This window comes from Carcharodon carcharias, chromosome 28, assembly GCF_017639515.1.
Source record: "Carcharodon carcharias isolate sCarCar2 chromosome 28, sCarCar2.pri, whole genome shotgun sequence".
Lineage (NCBI taxonomy): Eukaryota > Metazoa > Chordata > Chondrichthyes > Lamniformes > Lamnidae > Carcharodon > Carcharodon carcharias.
Genome location: NC_054494.1, coordinates 6,927,895 through 6,945,685, shown reverse-complemented (window position 1 = coordinate 6,945,685; position 17,791 = coordinate 6,927,895). Strand labels below are relative to the sequence as shown.

Genomic DNA, 17,791 nt, shown 5'->3' with positions numbered 1-17,791 from the left:
TATCGAGACTGGCTTTCAGTTCCAGATTTTTAATAACTTGAATTTAAATTCCACCAGCTGCCGTGGCAGGATTTGAACCCATGACCCCAGACTTGGGCCACTGCATCACTAATTGACATTGCCACAGTGCCACTGTCTTCCTGTTAACCAACTTCTTTTAAAACCCTGAGGTGAAACCCATCTGGCCCTGGGAGTTTGTCACTGTTTAGTGCCATTAGTTTCTTTCCTACTGTTAATTTGCTTGCATTAATTTTTCCAATTCCCTTTCTTTGACTCAGTATCAATTTCCTTGATATCCAGCATATTACCCTCTTCCTCTGCTGCAAAACTGATGCAAAGTAATATGTCCTTACTGGTTTTAAGTGTCCAACATTGCTCTTAATCACCCTCTTTTTTTTTTTCCCTATGGTTATGTCTCTTCAGTTGTTTTTTTTTTGTAAGTAGAGCTCTTGTTCCTAGGGGTATAAACTGGTTCTGCATTACACATTCCTTTCTGAACCCCCACCGCCACCCCACCCCCCCCCCCCCCCCCCCAGCAACTGATCTTTTGTTTTGCCCATTGACAGATTTTCCCTGTTTCTGATGGACAGACAGTCTGTGTCTCATCCCACCAGGCTTTAGCTGTTTGATGCATCCTCCTTCCAGACATAACATTGAATTCAATCTTCTTATGGTCATTATTAGATACATGTTCACACATTGGTAAGATGCTAACTAAATCTGGCTCATTAACTCCAATGTGGCCTGCCCCTTATTGGTTCTGGGATCTATTGAGGCAAAAAAACTATCCAGAACATGCTTGAGAAAATAGTTTCCTTATTGTCTTGCTGACTAATGGAGACTCTTTATCAGCACCTTTCTTAATGGTGAAGACTTCTCTCAGAGCACTCGTTTACCTTTTTAGCTTCAGTGAAAAAAGCTCCATCCTTTCAGTAATAACCTAGTGAGTCAATGCTGTATTTTTTCCATTGCTTTTGTGCCCTTTCTGCAAAATACTCCAAATGCATTTTGCTCCTTTGTATACATAAAATATCACTAATTTTAAGTAAATACCAATAAGTTAATATCTATAGATTTCTTTAAAAGGCACCACATAACAGACTTATGATAAAGATAATGAATTTTGCTTTCTATGCCTCTAGTTACAAAATAGAAGATGCTTTTTTGTCTTTATATGGCCTTATCCTGTCCAAAATGTACGTATGGTACATGTGGTAAATGAGAAGCCACGACACAGACCCCTGGGATTTCATACTTGCATTATTGCTGCTTACTTTTTTCTGAAAAGAAGTGTCACATTTGGCATCGACTGATCCTCTTGATACATCTTACATTTCATAGATCTTTGGAAAATTCTAATCTGAAATTCTCCTCCCCATCCCCTACCACAGCTACATATGTAACTTTAAGTTTGACTGTCTTTACTAAGTCATGTGCCTATTTGGAGAGATCTCTGAATAGCCTCCACTCACTAAATTACACCACCTCTGGTAGTTCAAGACCCCAGTGATCACCACCTCTGGAACCTTAGTAACTACTGTTTTACTACAAAAGCAAAGTACTGTGGATGCTGGAAATTTGAAGTAAAAAGGAAAATGCTGGAAATGCTCAGCAGTTCTGGCAGCATCTGTGGAAAGGGAAAACATTACAGGTTGATGACCTTTCATGAACTGTTCTTACTGCCTTTGTTCCCTTAATCTCCTGTCAAGTTTGCTGCCTCCGTCTGTTGACGAACCTAACCCTACCTGAGCTAGCATACGGTTATTGTATCTGTAGAAGGCGTTTTAATTGGTTATTTTTTTGATGATTTACTCTTTTATGCTAATCTTTGTTAGCTAATGATCCTGTTCCATTCAAACCCAATTTTTTTTGACAACCCCAATTGAGCCCCAGTTTTTTTTTATACTCATGGGATGTGGAAGTCATTGCTTTTATTGCCCATCCCTAATTGCCTTTGAGAAGGAGGTGGTGAGTTGCCTCTTGAACCACCTATGTGGTGTAGGTACTCACAGTGCTGTTAGGCAAGGAGTTCCAAGATTTTGACTCAGCGACAGTGAAGGAACTATGATATATTTCAAGTCAGGATGGTGAGTGGCTTGGAGGGGAACTTCCAGGTGATGGTGCTCCATGAGTCTGCTGCCCTTGACCTTCTAGATGGTAGCAGTCGTGGGTTTGGAAGGTGCTGTCTAAGGAAGCTTGGTGCATTTCTGAGTGCATCTTGTCATCGATGGTGGAGGGAGTGAATGGAGGCAAGTGGAGAGTATTCCATCACACTCCTGACTTGTGCCCTGTTGATGGTGGACAGGCTTTGGGGAGTCAGGAGGTGATTTACTCATCACAAAATTCCTAGCCTCCTGACTTGCTCTTAGAGACATAGTATTTATATGGCTAGTCCAGCTCAGTTTCTGGTCAACAGTAACCCCCCAGGATGTTAACAGCGGTAATGCCATTGAATGTGAATATACTATCTTTATTCCTTACTGAAATGTGCTATTGACTTAAATGTGCTATTCACTTAAATTTAATTTGATTTTAGTGTCTGGCCTTTTGGTTCCCTTCAATTGTTTTTTGTTCTTAATTTCTGCTATTTGTTCCTCCACCTCCTGTGAAGTTTGCACCCCCCCCACCACGACCACCACCACCACCACCACTGTTTTCTTTAACTTTTTCAACACTTGTGCTAGAATTGTCTCTTTTCCCCTACTTTTTGATTATTTAAATATCCACTTGAACGTTGGGGTGGCCAGCCCATTGTCTACAATCCATACCACAAACCGCCATTGCCTAGCTAACAACTCCATCTCTCTCCTCGCAAAGGAAGATGACAGTGGTTGATGGAGGCCAGTCACTTCAGCCGCAGCAAATCGCTGCAGGGATTTGTCAGGCTAGTGTCCTAAACCCAACCATTCTGCTGCTTAATCAATGACCTATCCTCCAACCTAAAGTCAGAAGCGGAGATGTTTGCTGATGATTCAGGGTGTTCAGTACCATTTGCAATTCCTCAGATACTGAAGCAGTTCGTGTCGATATGCAGGAAGACCTGGACAATATCCGAGCTTGGGCTGATAAGTGGCAAGTAACATTCATGCCACACATGCCAGGCAAAAAGAGAGAATCTAACCATTTCCCCTAGACATTCAATGGCACCATTGCTGACTTCCCCACTAACAACACCCTGGGGGTTAACGTTGACCAGAAACTTAACTGGACCAGTCATGTAAATACTGTGGTTACAAGAGCAGGTCAGAGGCTGGAAATTATGCAGCGAGTAACCACTTATCTTCCCAAAACCTGTCCACCATCCTTCAGAAGCACCTGGCAAACCTGCAACCTTTACGACTTAGAAGAATCGAGGGCAGCTGATGCATGAGAATCACCACTATCTGCAAGTTCCCTTCCAAGTTACACATCATCCTGACTTGAGACTATATTGCCATATCTTGACTGTCAGTGGGTTAAAGTTTTAGAAATCCCTCTCTACTGTGGGTGTACCTACACCACGAGGACTGCAGCAGTACAAGCAGGTGGCTCAACATCACCTTCCTGAGGGCAATTAGGGATGGCCAATAAATACTGGTGTTGCCAGCAAAGCTATCCCAGGAATGGATTTTAAAAATTGCCCAACTCTGTCCCTGCATCAGCTCATCTGCTGAAATCTCAACCATGCCTTTGTTACTTCTGGACTTGATTGTTTAAATGTGCTCCTCTCTGGCCTTCCACATTTAACCCTTTAAAAACTTGAGTCCACACAAAACTCTGCTACCCTTGCCCTTACTCACACCAAGACTCATTCACCCATCTCTCATTAGCTGCTGGTTAAACAACGTTTCATTTTTAAAATTCTCAACCTTGTTTTCAAGTTTCTACATGTTCTGACTTCCTTATATATCCACCAGCCCCATAACCCTCCTATCTATGCTTACCTAATTCTGGCTTTTTGAGCATCTCCAATTTCAATAACTTCCGCCATGGGTGGCTGTGCCATTAGTTCCCACGGCCTTAAGCTCTTGAATTCATTCCCTAAACCTCTTTGCACCTCTACCTCTCCTCCCTCCTTTAAGATGATCCTTACTACCTACTTCTTTGGCCGAGCTTTTGGTCATCAGCCCTAGTATCTCCTTACGTCAAATTTTGCTTAATAATCTTCCTGTAAAACACCTTGGAACTATTACTTTAAACGTTATATAAGAATGCAGATTGTTGTTACTTGCCTTGTGACTGACTTTGTTACCCAGGACTCGGTAACATAGCCCTTCCTTCCTTGTTGGAGTAAGAAACATATTGGCTGAGAAAGCTAAGGGCGCGGAATGGGGGTAAATCTTCCACTTCCTGACAACTATTTCCCCATACCAGTCTATTTTTGGATAACTCAAACCTCCTACAATTTTAACTGTAGTCATAGAGTTCTCCTTCCACCTGTTTTCTATTTTTAGGTGGTCTGTGGTATATCTCAAGGGTCAGTGATCCCTTTTTATCTCCGATTTCAATCCATGTGGATTTTGTTTCTACCCTTCCATGAGTTGAGGTTGTGTTGTTTTTTGCTGCCATTGTTATCCCTCTATTCTACCACCTCTCCACTTCTCTCTCCTTGTGTCATAACCTAGAAAATGTAGCTGCTAATTCTTTTTTTTTATGACTTGCCATGCTCAGCCTGAATGTGGATGGGTGTTCTTGCCAAAGGTAGTAAGGTCAGCAAGAGTTCCAGTTGTTTGAAACCAAGGTCTTTAAATTAGCTGCAGTGCAATTGCTGTTTTCCACAGCTTGCTAAATTTTAGATTGCGCTGAGATTAGTACTTCAAACTCATAAGTTTGGTAGTCTATTGGTTATGACACTGGACTAGCAAAGCAGAGAGTGAGTGTTAGATTCCATAGTGTCAAGTGTTTTCCGTTATTTTTCTAAAGCTCACTAAAGTTCTTTGGGAAAGGAAACTGCCACCCCCACCCAGTCTGATCCACAACTGATTCTAGTCCACACTGTTTTGATGTAGCCTTAACAGTCACTGAGGATTGGCAGTAAGTGCTACCTTTCCAGCATCAACCACATCCCAGAATAAATATTTAAAAAACTAGAATCATACTACCATGTGACAGTACTGGTTCCTGATACTGAAGCTGGAGTTTATTAACTGTTTAACAGCTGATAAGGGATCTCCCTTCTGGACAAGTTATTGCTTTTCCGAATGTTCCCTTTTCATTGTAAGGCTGATGTCCGTGGTGAAATTCTCCTATCTGTATTTTAAACCAGTATGTTCCTTACCTTTGGTCTCGGCACTAAATAGGTACTTAATACATTTCTTAACCCCAGGGTGTGTGTAATGTAGAAAGCTATTACAGGAACTTCACTGAAAGATTTCCTAGTGCATTTTCACTAGCTAATACTCTTAACATGATGCCACTGAAAGCTTGATAACTTCAATGGCACCAATTCTGTGAATCTCTGTTCAATGACTTGATACTTAATAGATTAGGCCACTGAATGAATGGCTTTCTTCCAGGAGGGCTGCAGTCCCATCTTAAAACAATTGGAATTAAATGGCAGGGCTATGAATCAGTCAGTTTGTATTTGGTGGTGTTGTGTTACACACTGCAGCCCCAATACCAGGTCAGCTGGAACTCCCCATAGTCACCAATTGCAGGTTTATCTACTGTCAGATTTAATTTTGCTGCCACAACTCTGATGTTTTGAGAGATTAGATTTTGAGAGTTGCAAAGAGGAGGAAGGTCACATATTTTGGTCCAATACCCTTACAGTTCTAATATTGTTTTCTTTGGCCAGAATCCCCATCCACATTCATCCTAAGTCTGGCAAATCACTTAACCAAGGAAAGAATGATTGCTCCAGGGGAACAGCATGTCATGAAGTTACATGACATGACCTTCTGACAATGCAGCAGCTTTTTAAATGTTACATAAATCTTAAATGGGATCGATTTTTTTTATGCACCGAGTTTTCAGGCAATCTGCATTGTAAATCCCAGGTAAGTCAAATTGTGCGATCATGCTCAAACAAAGTTGATAATATTTCTGCCAACATCATTTTGTGTGCCACTGCATATTGTTCTAAACTCAGTTGGTCTTTTCTGTTTTTTTAGATGAAATGGAAGAAATCTGATGTGAAATTTGAGGATCGATTTGATAAGTACCTTGACCCATCCTTCTTCCAGCACAGAGTATGTTGCAATTTAAAAATTACCATTTTCGTAACACTTTTTAAGCTGGAATGCAATTTTACTGATATTAGCACCACGCTATTTCACTCCAGTGTCCACTTTGAACATTGGCAGCGTATGTTGCATGCTTTTCATCCATGGTGGGGGGGGGGGTATCACAAACAATTCTGACCCTGTCCTCAGCCAATCCTTGAGCTCATTGCTTAGTAATCAGTTGGAGCTCTGAAATAAAAGCAAATTACTGTGGGTGCTGGGGATCTGAAATAGAAACAAAGTGCTGGGAAAACTCAGCAAGCCTGGCAGCATCTGTGCAGAGAAAAACAGTCTAATTGGAGTCATATTAGATTTGAAGATTTAACTCTGTTTCTCTCTCCACAGATGCAGTCAGACCTGCTGAGTTCATCAACACTTTCCGTTTGTATTTCAGTCGGAGCCCTAGTTTGCTCTCTGCCCTAGCCCCCTGACTCCATATCTCTGGGGAACTGAAGCAAATTGTATCTCCCCAATTATTACTTCAGTTGTGATATTCTGACTTTCTGGAGATTAGGATTTGAACCTGATGCCTTGACTTCTGTATGGCTGAGTGCTGTGCTGGGTCATGCAGTAGAGTGACGACTATTGGAGTAGTCTTTGATTTTCTGCATTTGGGCTTTGTTAATATAGTTTTTAGTGATCAGTCTCCCATAGAATTGCTCACAATGAGCCAGAGGTTGTGATTGAAGTTTGATTAGTGTGGTGAAAGATATGCATTTGTATGACACCGTTCACATCCTCAGGACATCCCAAAATGTTTTACGACCAATGAGTACTTTTTGAAGTGTAGCCAGTGCTGTAGTGTTGGAAATACAACGTAAGCTCCCACAATGATGTGATAATAAACAACAATAGTCAGCTGATGTTGACTGAGGGGTAAATATTGAGTTGGGCAATGGGAGTAACTCATCTGCTCCTCTTCACAATAGTGCCATGGGATCCTTTATGCCCAACTGAGGGAGCAGTTTAATGTCTAATCTGAAAGTTAGCATCTCCAACAGTGCAGCCTCCCTTTACTTCTGTGGAGTGCCAGTCCAGATTTTTATGCTTAGGTCTCAGACATAAGACTTGAAGCCAGAGCACTACCAGCTGATGCAGTTAAGAAACAGTGGAATAAGTGGACAATAGATTGTTTGAGGTTTCCCAGTATTTAATCTGCTGGTATAAAATACATGCTATTCACAACTTAGAACATATGCTAGCTCTTCTCTGGGTTTTCTCACAGTTAAAGTGTACATTATAGTTGGGAGCAAAAGCTTGAGTAAATAAACAGCTATTTAGATGTATAAATAATAAAATGTAAATTGAGTATTGAGAAATTGTAAACCAGAGGCCCTGATAACGTGTTGTGAACCTCCTTTTCTAAATAATGGCCAAGAGATTAAAACAGTGCTGAACTGGAAAAACTTTCATTAAAGATAAAATTGATGCAGTAATTTTCAGTTGACTAAAGTTCATGCTGGACAATAAATGTTCTTGTTCTATACTAATGAATCATATTTTCCAGTCTGGTATTTGGTCAACATTCGTCTAAAGTGGCTCATCATGAGCCCTGTCAGTAGTTCATGTTGATGTACATAAAGTAAGTGAAATTATTTAAAGTTTAGGTTAGCTCATTTCTGGTATAAATTGTCAATCAAAAATTGCTGTGTTATCATTTCTCTTGGTCTTCTAATGAATTTTTGCCATTGTTGTCCACTTTCCTTCTTTGAAGGTATTAACTTCTAGTCAGGTATGAGTGCTTGGGTGTTGGCTGTCTTCCAGTATGCCACCTCTTTTCAGTGGTAATGGCGTGCTGTTTAATCAAGATGGGTATCATTGATGACCCTGTCCAGCCCTTGCCCCAAGTCCACAAATGCATTTTCCAGCAGAAGCCACTGAAAATTATTTTTCTTTGTCTCCCTGATAGAGAGATGGCATGGACAATTTTACCTGCTGAGATTAACTTCACACAGGTTAAGAATGTAACTCTGAAGCTTTAGTCAGTGTGGTTGAATTGCCTGATGGCTCTAACCACAGGGACGTATTGCTTCTGTAAATATTAAAGCTTATCTTATTGAACATTGGTTTGGCACAGGGAATTTGTTTTTTGAGTTGTAAGATGTAACTTTGCATGCCAATTCTGTAAAGTAAAATTAATGTGTAAATTCTTAAGATGTCACTTGTTTTGTGTTGACAGATTCACTGGTTTTCTATCTTCAATTCCTTCATGATGGTTATTTTCCTGGTCGGCTTGGTTTCCATGATTTTAATGCGCACATTACGAAAGGATTATGCTAGGTATAGTAAGGAAGAAGAAATGGATGACATGGTAAGGATCTGTCCTTCGATAATGGTCATTTTAGCAGTTACTTTTCAAAATGATGATTGGCCTTGTCTTAGGACATGGGGATAGCTTGAGGCTTGCTTTGGTTTGGTGGCTGCTCCTTTAAGTAATGTACAATAAATGTATTTGAACAAGTACCTGCATAGCCTCTGCCTATGTGGTTTCATGTATTATAAAATTTGGCATTCTTGTGTCACTGATAAATGGGAGAGGTAGCCTTAACACTTGATTTTCAGTGCTTTACTTGCTTATTGGTTGAGTCATGGATTTGGCAACCTGTTACTCCTTGAATCAACTGGCACTTCTAGTTTCTAAGGTAACCTGGCAGCAGTTTGAGGAATATTTTAATTAAAAAAGGGTGGGGCAGAGTGTCCTTTGCTGAAATTAACAAACTGTAGACAGGCAGGTAGGTTTTAAACACTCCCAAAGTTCATAAAGAGACCAGCAAAAAGCTGGTTTTAATGCAGTTTATAGAGAAATAAGCTGTCATAAGTCTGTGGCTTTTAATTTTCCTTTTAAGAGAACATTTTATTGAGTATATTTTATGCAGTAACTCGTTTATTGTTTTAAAAAATGCTTAATAGTTTAAAACTAGAGCTACAATGTAATGATCTTTTGCTTAATAACTGGAGAGTGATATAGGATAATCCCAGTAATTGACTGACCAGTTTCTGTAGCCTTGGTATTTCAGTGTTTTATCAGATAGTGCGGTCCTCATTCTTTTTATCCCCTACATTACCGTCTATTTCTGATAGGGAACTTGTGTCTTCCACTGTGAAGACGGTCACACAATATTTGTTCAATGTCTCTGCCATTTTCTTATTCCCCATGACAACTTCTCCTGCTTCAAAGGGACCGATGTTTAATTTAGCTACTCTCTTCCTTTTTACATACTTCTAAAAGCTCTTGCAATCTGTTTTATAACCATGTTTCTATCATGACGATTAGATGTAAATCATTTACATTTATTTGTGGCACTAGTTCATCCATCTTATTGCAGATGCTTCATGCATTCAGATAAAGAACCTTCAGTTTCATTTTTTTTTTTACTTCCATTCCCTGCAATGACCTTGTTCGCTAATGTACAGTTTTTGTTAAACTCTGCCCCTTCCTGTCCCGCTCTGTTTGACACTGGACCCAACCTGGTTCAGGTGGAGCCCATTCCAGAGGAATGGCTCACTATTCCGTGAGTACCGATGCCAATGCCTCATGAATCGAAACCCCTTCTCCCCACACCACTCTGAGCCATGTGTTTAATTCTCTAATCTGTGTGACCCTACGCCAGTTAGCATGTGGCTCAGGTAACAATCCAAAGATGATTAGCTTTGTTCTGCTTTTTAATTTGGACCCTAACTCAAATTCCCCTAGGTAGAACCAGGATGATGTTCTGCTATGTCATTGGTTCCCACTTGGACCACAACAACTGGATTTCCCCCCCCCCTCCACAAAGTTCCCCTCCAGCCGCGAGGAGAAGTCCTTAACCCTGGCACCAGGCAGGCAGCGCAGCCTTTGGATCTCCCAGTCACAGTTGCAGAGAACAGTTGCAAGATTCTGGATTCTGGGACCACAGATACTTAAATAGGCAGCCAACTGGTCAAAAGTAATTTTAGTGTGGTTTATCAAGTTGATTAAGAAACAACAGTTTAGATATGATGCATTAACTAATTAGAAGTGTACGACTGGTGACAGTTGAGAGCGGTTTACCGATCCCAGATGGTGGACAAATGGTTGGCACAGTGTGTGTTGATATCTTCTTCTTCCTGCTTGTCCATTCTGAGGAAAGCAGCTGCCAATGAGCATTGTGACCTCACCTGTATATGATCCCACCAGGCCAAAGTCCCTGTGCCTGAGCACTTGTTAGTATACCCTTTTTCTGGGATGTGGTAGCTTAACCAGTGTCAATCATCTGTCCAAGCGCTCCTGACCAATGGATACAGGACATGTGCCCAAACTGTCAAGGTGGTTACCCCCTGTTCATCACCCTGCTTGAGGTCAGCTTTTTAGTTTACATCATGCTGAGGGTCATATCCTGGCCCTTTCTAAACAATTGCATAGATGAGGGGCTACGCAAGATGCCATCTGAACAACTTAGGGATGTCAACATGGCAGCCTGAACTAAGACTGTTTAGAGGTTAGTGTGCTTAGAAATCCTCTTCCCAGAGAGACAATCAATGCTGCTTAGCTAATTCTATAAAATGCAGAAAATACTTGCTTATTAAAGACCCCAATTTCTTACATAGTATCTATCCCCCTGTCTCTACTGTCCCCTGCCTTTGCCACATTCCTCTTTGCTCCCCCCCAATTGAATGACATCCTTCACCATGGTACCATGGCCAGTCTGACCTTGCATTCCTTCTCATCCACACAGCACCTCGTACCTGTTAGGCAAAGTCAGGGCCTGAGGCTCCCCCAACACGACATGCTGGTTCCCCTTGCCTGATTTGCAGTCACGCCCTCCAGCCCATGACCATTGACCAACTGGAAGGTTCTACCCCAAAAGATGGTGACTGCCTCCTGGAACAAAGTGCCCAGGTAACTCTTCCCCCTCCCTGATGCCCTGCAGTGTTCGCAGCTCAGACTCCAGCTCAGCAACTCTGAGCCAAAGTTGCCTAAGCTGCAGGCACTTGCTACAGATGTGGCTGCCTGGGATTGCAGTGCATTCCACAGATTCCCACTTGCAGTCACGGCACACCACCAGCCCTGCCGTTTCTGTCCAACCGTACTTATTTAATTAGTTAATAATTAACACAGATAAAATATTAGAAAGTTGCACTCAACTAGCTTGGAGGCAAAGGAAGAAAACTCACCTGGATGCTGAAGAAAAGTAGAAAAAGTAGCTCCTCTCCACCAAATTCCTAACTACAACTTACAACGGCATAGAGATTTGGGATTCTCCTATAAGAGCTAATGAATCAAGAGTGAAGAGGGCAGAAGCGACCGAAAAAACTAAGGAAGTTAAGATGGGTTATATGTTAACACTTCAGCATTGGGTGAACAGCAAGAGGTCGTGGCCTGTTATCAGTATTAATGACGTAGGTAGTAAAAGGAAAGGGACGAGGTCCTGCGGGCAGAGTTTAAGAAGTTGGGAGAGACATTAAGAAACAGGACCTTAAAGGTAGTAAACTCTGGATTACTCCCAGTGCCGTACGCTAGTGAGTGTAGAAATAGGGGGGAAGAGCAGATGAATGTGTGGCTGGAGAGATGGTGCAGGAACGAGGGCTTTAGATTCCTGCGGCATTGGGACCGATTCTGCGGATGGTTGCTCCTCAACAGGGCCAGGGCAAATATCCTTGTGGGGAGGGCTGCTAGAGCTGTTGGGCAGTGTTTAAACTAGTTTGATGGGGTGGGGTGGGAATCTGAGGGTGAATTCAAATGAGACAAAATCAGAAATGGGAATAGACGGCAGAAAATTAGTGAATGAGTCTGGAAATCAGAGGAAACAAAGGCTGGAATATAGAGTTTGGCAGTGCTCAAGGGTATATACTGCGATGCAAGGTGTATAGCAAATGAAACAGATGAACTGAAGGCACAGATAGAAATGTGACAGTATGATAGCTATTACAGAAACATTGCTTAAAGAGGCAGCTCAATGTTCCTGGTTACAAGGCTTTCAGAAAAGGTAGACGGGGATAAAAAAGGTGGGGGTAGGCAATTTTGGTTGAAGAAACAATTATAGCTGTGAGGATGGTTGATATGTTAGAAGCATCATCAAATGAGGCCATATGGATTGAGCTAAGGAACAAAAAAGCAGTCACACTACTGGGAGTGTACTGTAGATCCCCAAACAGTACGAGGGAGATAGAAGCAATAGGTAGGCAAATCTGTGAAATGCAAAAACAGTAGGGTAGTAATAGTAGGGGATTTTAATTATCCCAGTACTAACGGGGATGGTTTTAGTGTGAAAGGAATGAAGGGAGCGGAATTTTTGACGTGCATTCAGGAGAATGTTTTTGACCATTATGTAGCAAGACTAACAAGAGAGAATGTGGTTCTGGACTTAGTTTTAGGAAATGAAGCTGGGCAGGTGGAAGGAGTGGCAGTGGGAGAGCATTTTGGTGGTAATTATCATAATTCAGTTAATCTTAACATAATTGTGGAAAAGGGCAAAGAGCAGGAGTTAAAGTTCTAAATTACGGTAAGGCCAATTTTACTAAGCTGAGGAGTAAAAGTGGACTGGAAACAGCTACTTGAAGATAAATCAGCGTCAGAGCAGTGGGAGGCATTCAAAGGGAAGAGTCAACGGGTTCAAAATAAAGAGGTTTCCACAAAGAAAAAGGGTGAAGAAGAGTCATACGGACTCAAAACCTTAACTGCCTTTCTCTCCACAGATGCTGCATGACACACATGCTGTTTTTCCAGCATTTTCTATTTTTGTTTCAAGCAGTAACCATGTCTGCCAAGCACCTCAAACTCCACGTCTAATGGCTGAGAGCCGCAGTAAGGGAAGCAAGTCCCTTATCACATTTTGGATCTTTCCTAGTGGTGGATCTTACATTTAAGATTTGCAGAAGAGATTTACGAGGATTTTGCCAGACTGGAAGATTGAAGCAGCGAGGAAAGATTGGATAAGCTGGCGTTGTTTTCCTTGGAACAGAGCAGGCTGAGGGGAGATTTGATTGAGATTTACAAGGTTGTGAGGTGCCTGGATAGAGTGGATGGGAAGGGCCTATTTACTTTAGCAGACAGATCAATGACTTAAGGGGCATGGATTTAAAGTGATTGGTAGAAGGCTTAGAGGGGAAATGAGGGAAAAAATTTTCACCCAGAGGTAGGGGCCTGGAGCTCACTACCTGAAAAGGTAGTAGAGGCAGAAACCTTCAACTCACTTAAAAGATGACTGGATATGCAGCTAAAGTCCTGTAACCTTCAAGGCTATGGACCAAGTGCAGAAAAATGGGATTAGGCTGCGGAACCTTGTTTTTCAGCCGGCGCAGACACAATGGACAGAGTAGCCTCCTTCTGTGCCGTAAATATTTCTACATTTTTCTAAATTTTCTAAATATCTGAGGAGGAGGAATGTGCAGGGATCTCTGGAGAGAGTGGGGAATGGCATTATGTGAATTGCTCAGGAGAGCCAACACTGACTCAATGGACCAAGTTGCCTCCTGTGCTGTTGTGGTTCTGTGATTGATTGGATGGGTATGCTGGAATAGTGGGTACGTTACTGGGCTAGTTATCCAGAGGCCTAAATTAATGATCAGAGACATAAATTCAAAAACCACCACAGCAGCTGGGAGATTTAAATTTAAATGAACTCATTGCACGAATCTGGAATAAAAAGCCAGTGTAAAACCCATCTGAGTGATAATGCTCAGGAAGGAAATCTGCAGTCTTACCCGGACTGACCTACCATTGACTGCAGACCCACATCATGGTGACTCTTAAATGCTTTCTGAAATTCTCTAGCAAACCTCTTGGTTGTATCAAACCACTACATAGAAGTCTAATAAGAACTAAAATTGGAAGGACCACCTGGCATCAACCTAGACACACCCAGCCCAGCCAAGCCTGCAGAATTCTCATCTTTGACATCATGAGCACTTGGGCCAAAATTGGAAGACCTAGAGGCTTGTCAGGCAACACTCTGACATTGCCATACTCACAGAATCACACCTTTCGGCCAATGTCCTAGACTTCTCCATCACCATCACTGGCAGAACAGACCCACAAGCGTTGACAGCACAATGATATAGTTGAGAGTGAATGGTCCTTGCAGTTCCCAATATTGACTCCAGACCCCATGAAGTCTCATGCATCAGGTCAAAGGTGGGCAAGAAAATCATCTTACCACATAACACCTCTTCCTTAGCTGATGACTGAGCACTCTTCCACATTGAACACCACCTGGAAGCAGCACTAAGGGTAGCAAGGGCACAGAATCCACTCTGGATGGGATACTTCAAAATGCATCATCAAGGGTGGCATGCTAGCACCACTACTGACCAAGCTGGCCAGGCCCTAAAGGGCATATCTGCCAAACTGGGCCTGCGGTAGGTTTTTGAGAGAACCAAAACAAGGGATAAATCTACTTGGCCTCGTCCTCAGCAGTGTCCCTGTCACAGGTGTCTCTGTCTATGATAGTATTGGTAGGAGTGACCTCCACACAGTCTTTTTGGAGATGAAGTCTCATCTTCACACTGAGGATATCCTGTACCACTGCGCTGAATGTGATAAATTAAGTTTAGCAATTCAAAACTGGGCATCCATGAGGCACTGTGAGCCATCAGCAACAGCAGCAAATTCTGGCTTTGCATATCCCTCACTCCATCAAGCAAGGGGATCACCCTGATTCAATGAGGAGTGTGGACAAGCATGCCAGGAGCAGCACCAAGAATACCTTAAAAAAAAAAAATTGCCAACCTGGAGAAGATACAACACATGCCTTACATGTGTGCTAAACAGCAAAAGCAGCATACTATGGACAGAGTTAAGCAATCCTGCAACCAAAGGATTAGATCAAAGCTCTGCAGCCCAGCCACATTTAATCGTGCATGGTGATGGACAATTAAATAAGTTCCGTGATCATTCCCATTCTCAGTGATGACAGAGCACAGCATGCGAGTGCGTTTATAACCATCTTCAGCCAGAAGCAGCAAGTGAATGATTCATCTCTGCCTCCTCATGAGGTCCCCACTATCACAGATGGTGGATCTCTAACACCACAGTTGAAATCTTGTGTCCCAGAATTAGCCGCACCTCTAGCTGAGCTGTCCCAGTACAGCTACAACACTGACATCTACCCAACAAAGTGGAAAATTGCCTAGATATATCCTGTTGACAAAAAACAAGATTATTATTGCCCCATAAGCAGTGATGGAAAGTGTTGTTGGTAGCACTATCAAGCAGTATTTACTCCCCAATAACTTGCTTATCATTGCTCAGTCTTCCAGCGCTACTCAGCTCCAGGCTTCATTCCAGCCTTGGTCCAAGCATGGACTGAAGAGCTGAAATCCAGAGGTGAGATGAGAGTGATTGTCTTTGACATCAAGGAGCCCTGGCAAAATTTAAGTAACTGGGAATCTGGGGAAAACTTTCCACTGGAATGGATCATATCTAGCCCAACAAAAATGGTTGTAGCTGTTGGAGACCAACCATCTCAACCCAAGACATCGCTTCAGGAGTTCCTCAGGGTGGCATCCTAGGCTCAACCATTTTCAGCTGCTTCATCATTGACCTTCCCTCCATCATAAGGTCGGATGTGGAACTGGTTGCTGATGATTGCAGTGTACAGGACCATTCACAACTCCGTCCATTCAATAAATAAGCTGAACTCCAGCAGGGAGCGTGTCTTTAGTCAGATGGAGCATGGCAGCAAGAAAGATCAAAAAAAAGTTGGAGCGCTGAGAACTTTGTTTTACTCCTGTCTCAACACAAAAGGGTCTGAAATTGATCCATTGTTAAGGATCACTGCTCGCATATTATCATGAAGCAAGTGAAGGATGGTAACAAATTTTGGAGGACATCCACACTTCAGAATCTTCTAGAGTGCCTCACAACAGAGTCAAACATAAGAAATAGGAGTAGGAGTAGGCCGTTCAGCTCTTCAAGCCCACTTCACCATTCAGTGAGATCATGGCTGATCTTTTACTTCAATACCATTTTCCTGCACTATACCTGTATCCCTTGATGTTTTTAATATGTAGAAATCTATCGATCTCAGTCTTGAACATATTCAACGACTGAGCCTCCACAGCCCTATGGGGCAGAGAATTCCAAAGATTCACCACCCCCTGAGTGAAGAAATTTCTCTTCATCTCAGCCCTAAATGGCCTACCTTTTACTCTACTCTGAGGCTCTGCCCCCTGGCTCTAGACCACCACCCTCGCCATCTTCCTCCCCCTCCAGGAGGTCTTTAAGTCAAAGAATGCTATGTAGAGAGGTTGATATTCGCAACATTTTTCTTGTAGTTGGTGAGCTGTAAATAGCATGTCGGCCATGCATCTTGATGGCCTAAACCCTCATTGAGACTTGGGGAATAGCTCTTCAGCAAGTGTAATAAGTCCATTCAGAAATGTTCTTGTAATGATCTTTACTGCAATGGAAACAGGGAGATACCTCTGTATTTTCCACAGTTGAAGTTGTCGTCTTTCTTGAAGATGGTCACAATCATGGCATCCTTGAAATCATTCAGGACTTCCTCTTCATCCCAGACCTGTAGGATAAGGGCATGGAGCTGTAATGTTAGTTCCTCTCCTCTGTGCTTAGAGATTTTAGTGGGGATTCCATCATCACCTGCTGCTTTGTTATTTGTGTGATGACTTGCATAATCTCCATGGCATCAGTGGACTTCCGAGCTCGTCTCTAACTGGCTGTTGTGGGACAAATAGAAAGCACTGATTAACAGATGATTAATAATTGGAAAGGTCTTCAAAATGCTCCCTCCAATAGGCATTGACAGCTTCCCTTTCCTTGATCAGATCTCCCCAGTCCTTAGGTCTCAGAAAAGCTGACCCTTGAGTACTTCGGCCACAAATGGCCTTTGTGGCAGTGAAGAAGCCACTGATATCATTCATGTCAGTGAGATGTTGAATTTCCGTTGCCTTGTCTGCCCACCACATGTTCATGCTGCAGGTGCACCTTTTGTACCTCGGTCTTTGTTGGTAAGCCAGTTTCTTTTGCTTTGAGTTTGGGTCATTCCATCAGGTGGAGAAAGCCTTGTGCTTGTGATCAGTCAGTTCGTTAATAACCTGATCATTTTCATCAAACCAATCCTGATGTTTTCTAACAGAAAATCCAACTGTCGCTTTGCAGGCTTTGATATTGGACTCGAAGATGTCCCAACACTGAACACTTCTTCTGCCCTTGATTGAACTTTGAAAATTTTTCCCTAAAGCATTGTTGGAATCGGTCTCTTTTGATTGAACCCTTCAGAGGTTGGACGTTGAGCTTTCGTGGACATCTCTTCTGTTGCATTTGCCATTTGGGAGCCAGTTTGATGGACATAGTTGAACGAATAATTCACTGATCAGTCCAGTCATCAGCTCCTGTCATTGTTCTGGTAATGCGGACATCTTTGTGATTCCGGGCATGGACGACGATGTAATTGATCAGCTGCCAGTTCTTGGACCATGGGTGTTGCCATTAAGTTTTGTACTTGTTCTTCTGGTGGAATAGGGTATTGGTGATGATAAGCCCATGTTCTGCTCATTTGGTAAAGAGAAGAATGCCATTGGAGTTGACATTGCCAATTCCTTCCCTGCCAGTAGTTCTATTCCAGAGATTGGAATCTCTTCCAGCTCTGGTGTTGAAGCCGCTGAGAAGA

The 17,791-nt window shown here is 42.4% G+C and overlaps 1 protein-coding gene across 1 annotated transcript in view; it reads left to right on the top strand.

Moving 5' to 3' along the window:
• Positions 1 to 17,791, top strand: part of tm9sf3 (transmembrane 9 superfamily member 3) — a 130,580-nt gene that overhangs the window by 60,323 nt on the left and 52,466 nt on the right. Inside the window, exons 5-6 of the mRNA XM_041176409.1 lie at positions 6,093 to 6,170; positions 8,383 to 8,514. Coding sequence (XP_041032343.1) covers positions 6,093 to 6,170; positions 8,383 to 8,514 — 210 coding nt within the window. The remainder of the gene's footprint in view (positions 1 to 6,092; positions 6,171 to 8,382; positions 8,515 to 17,791) is intronic.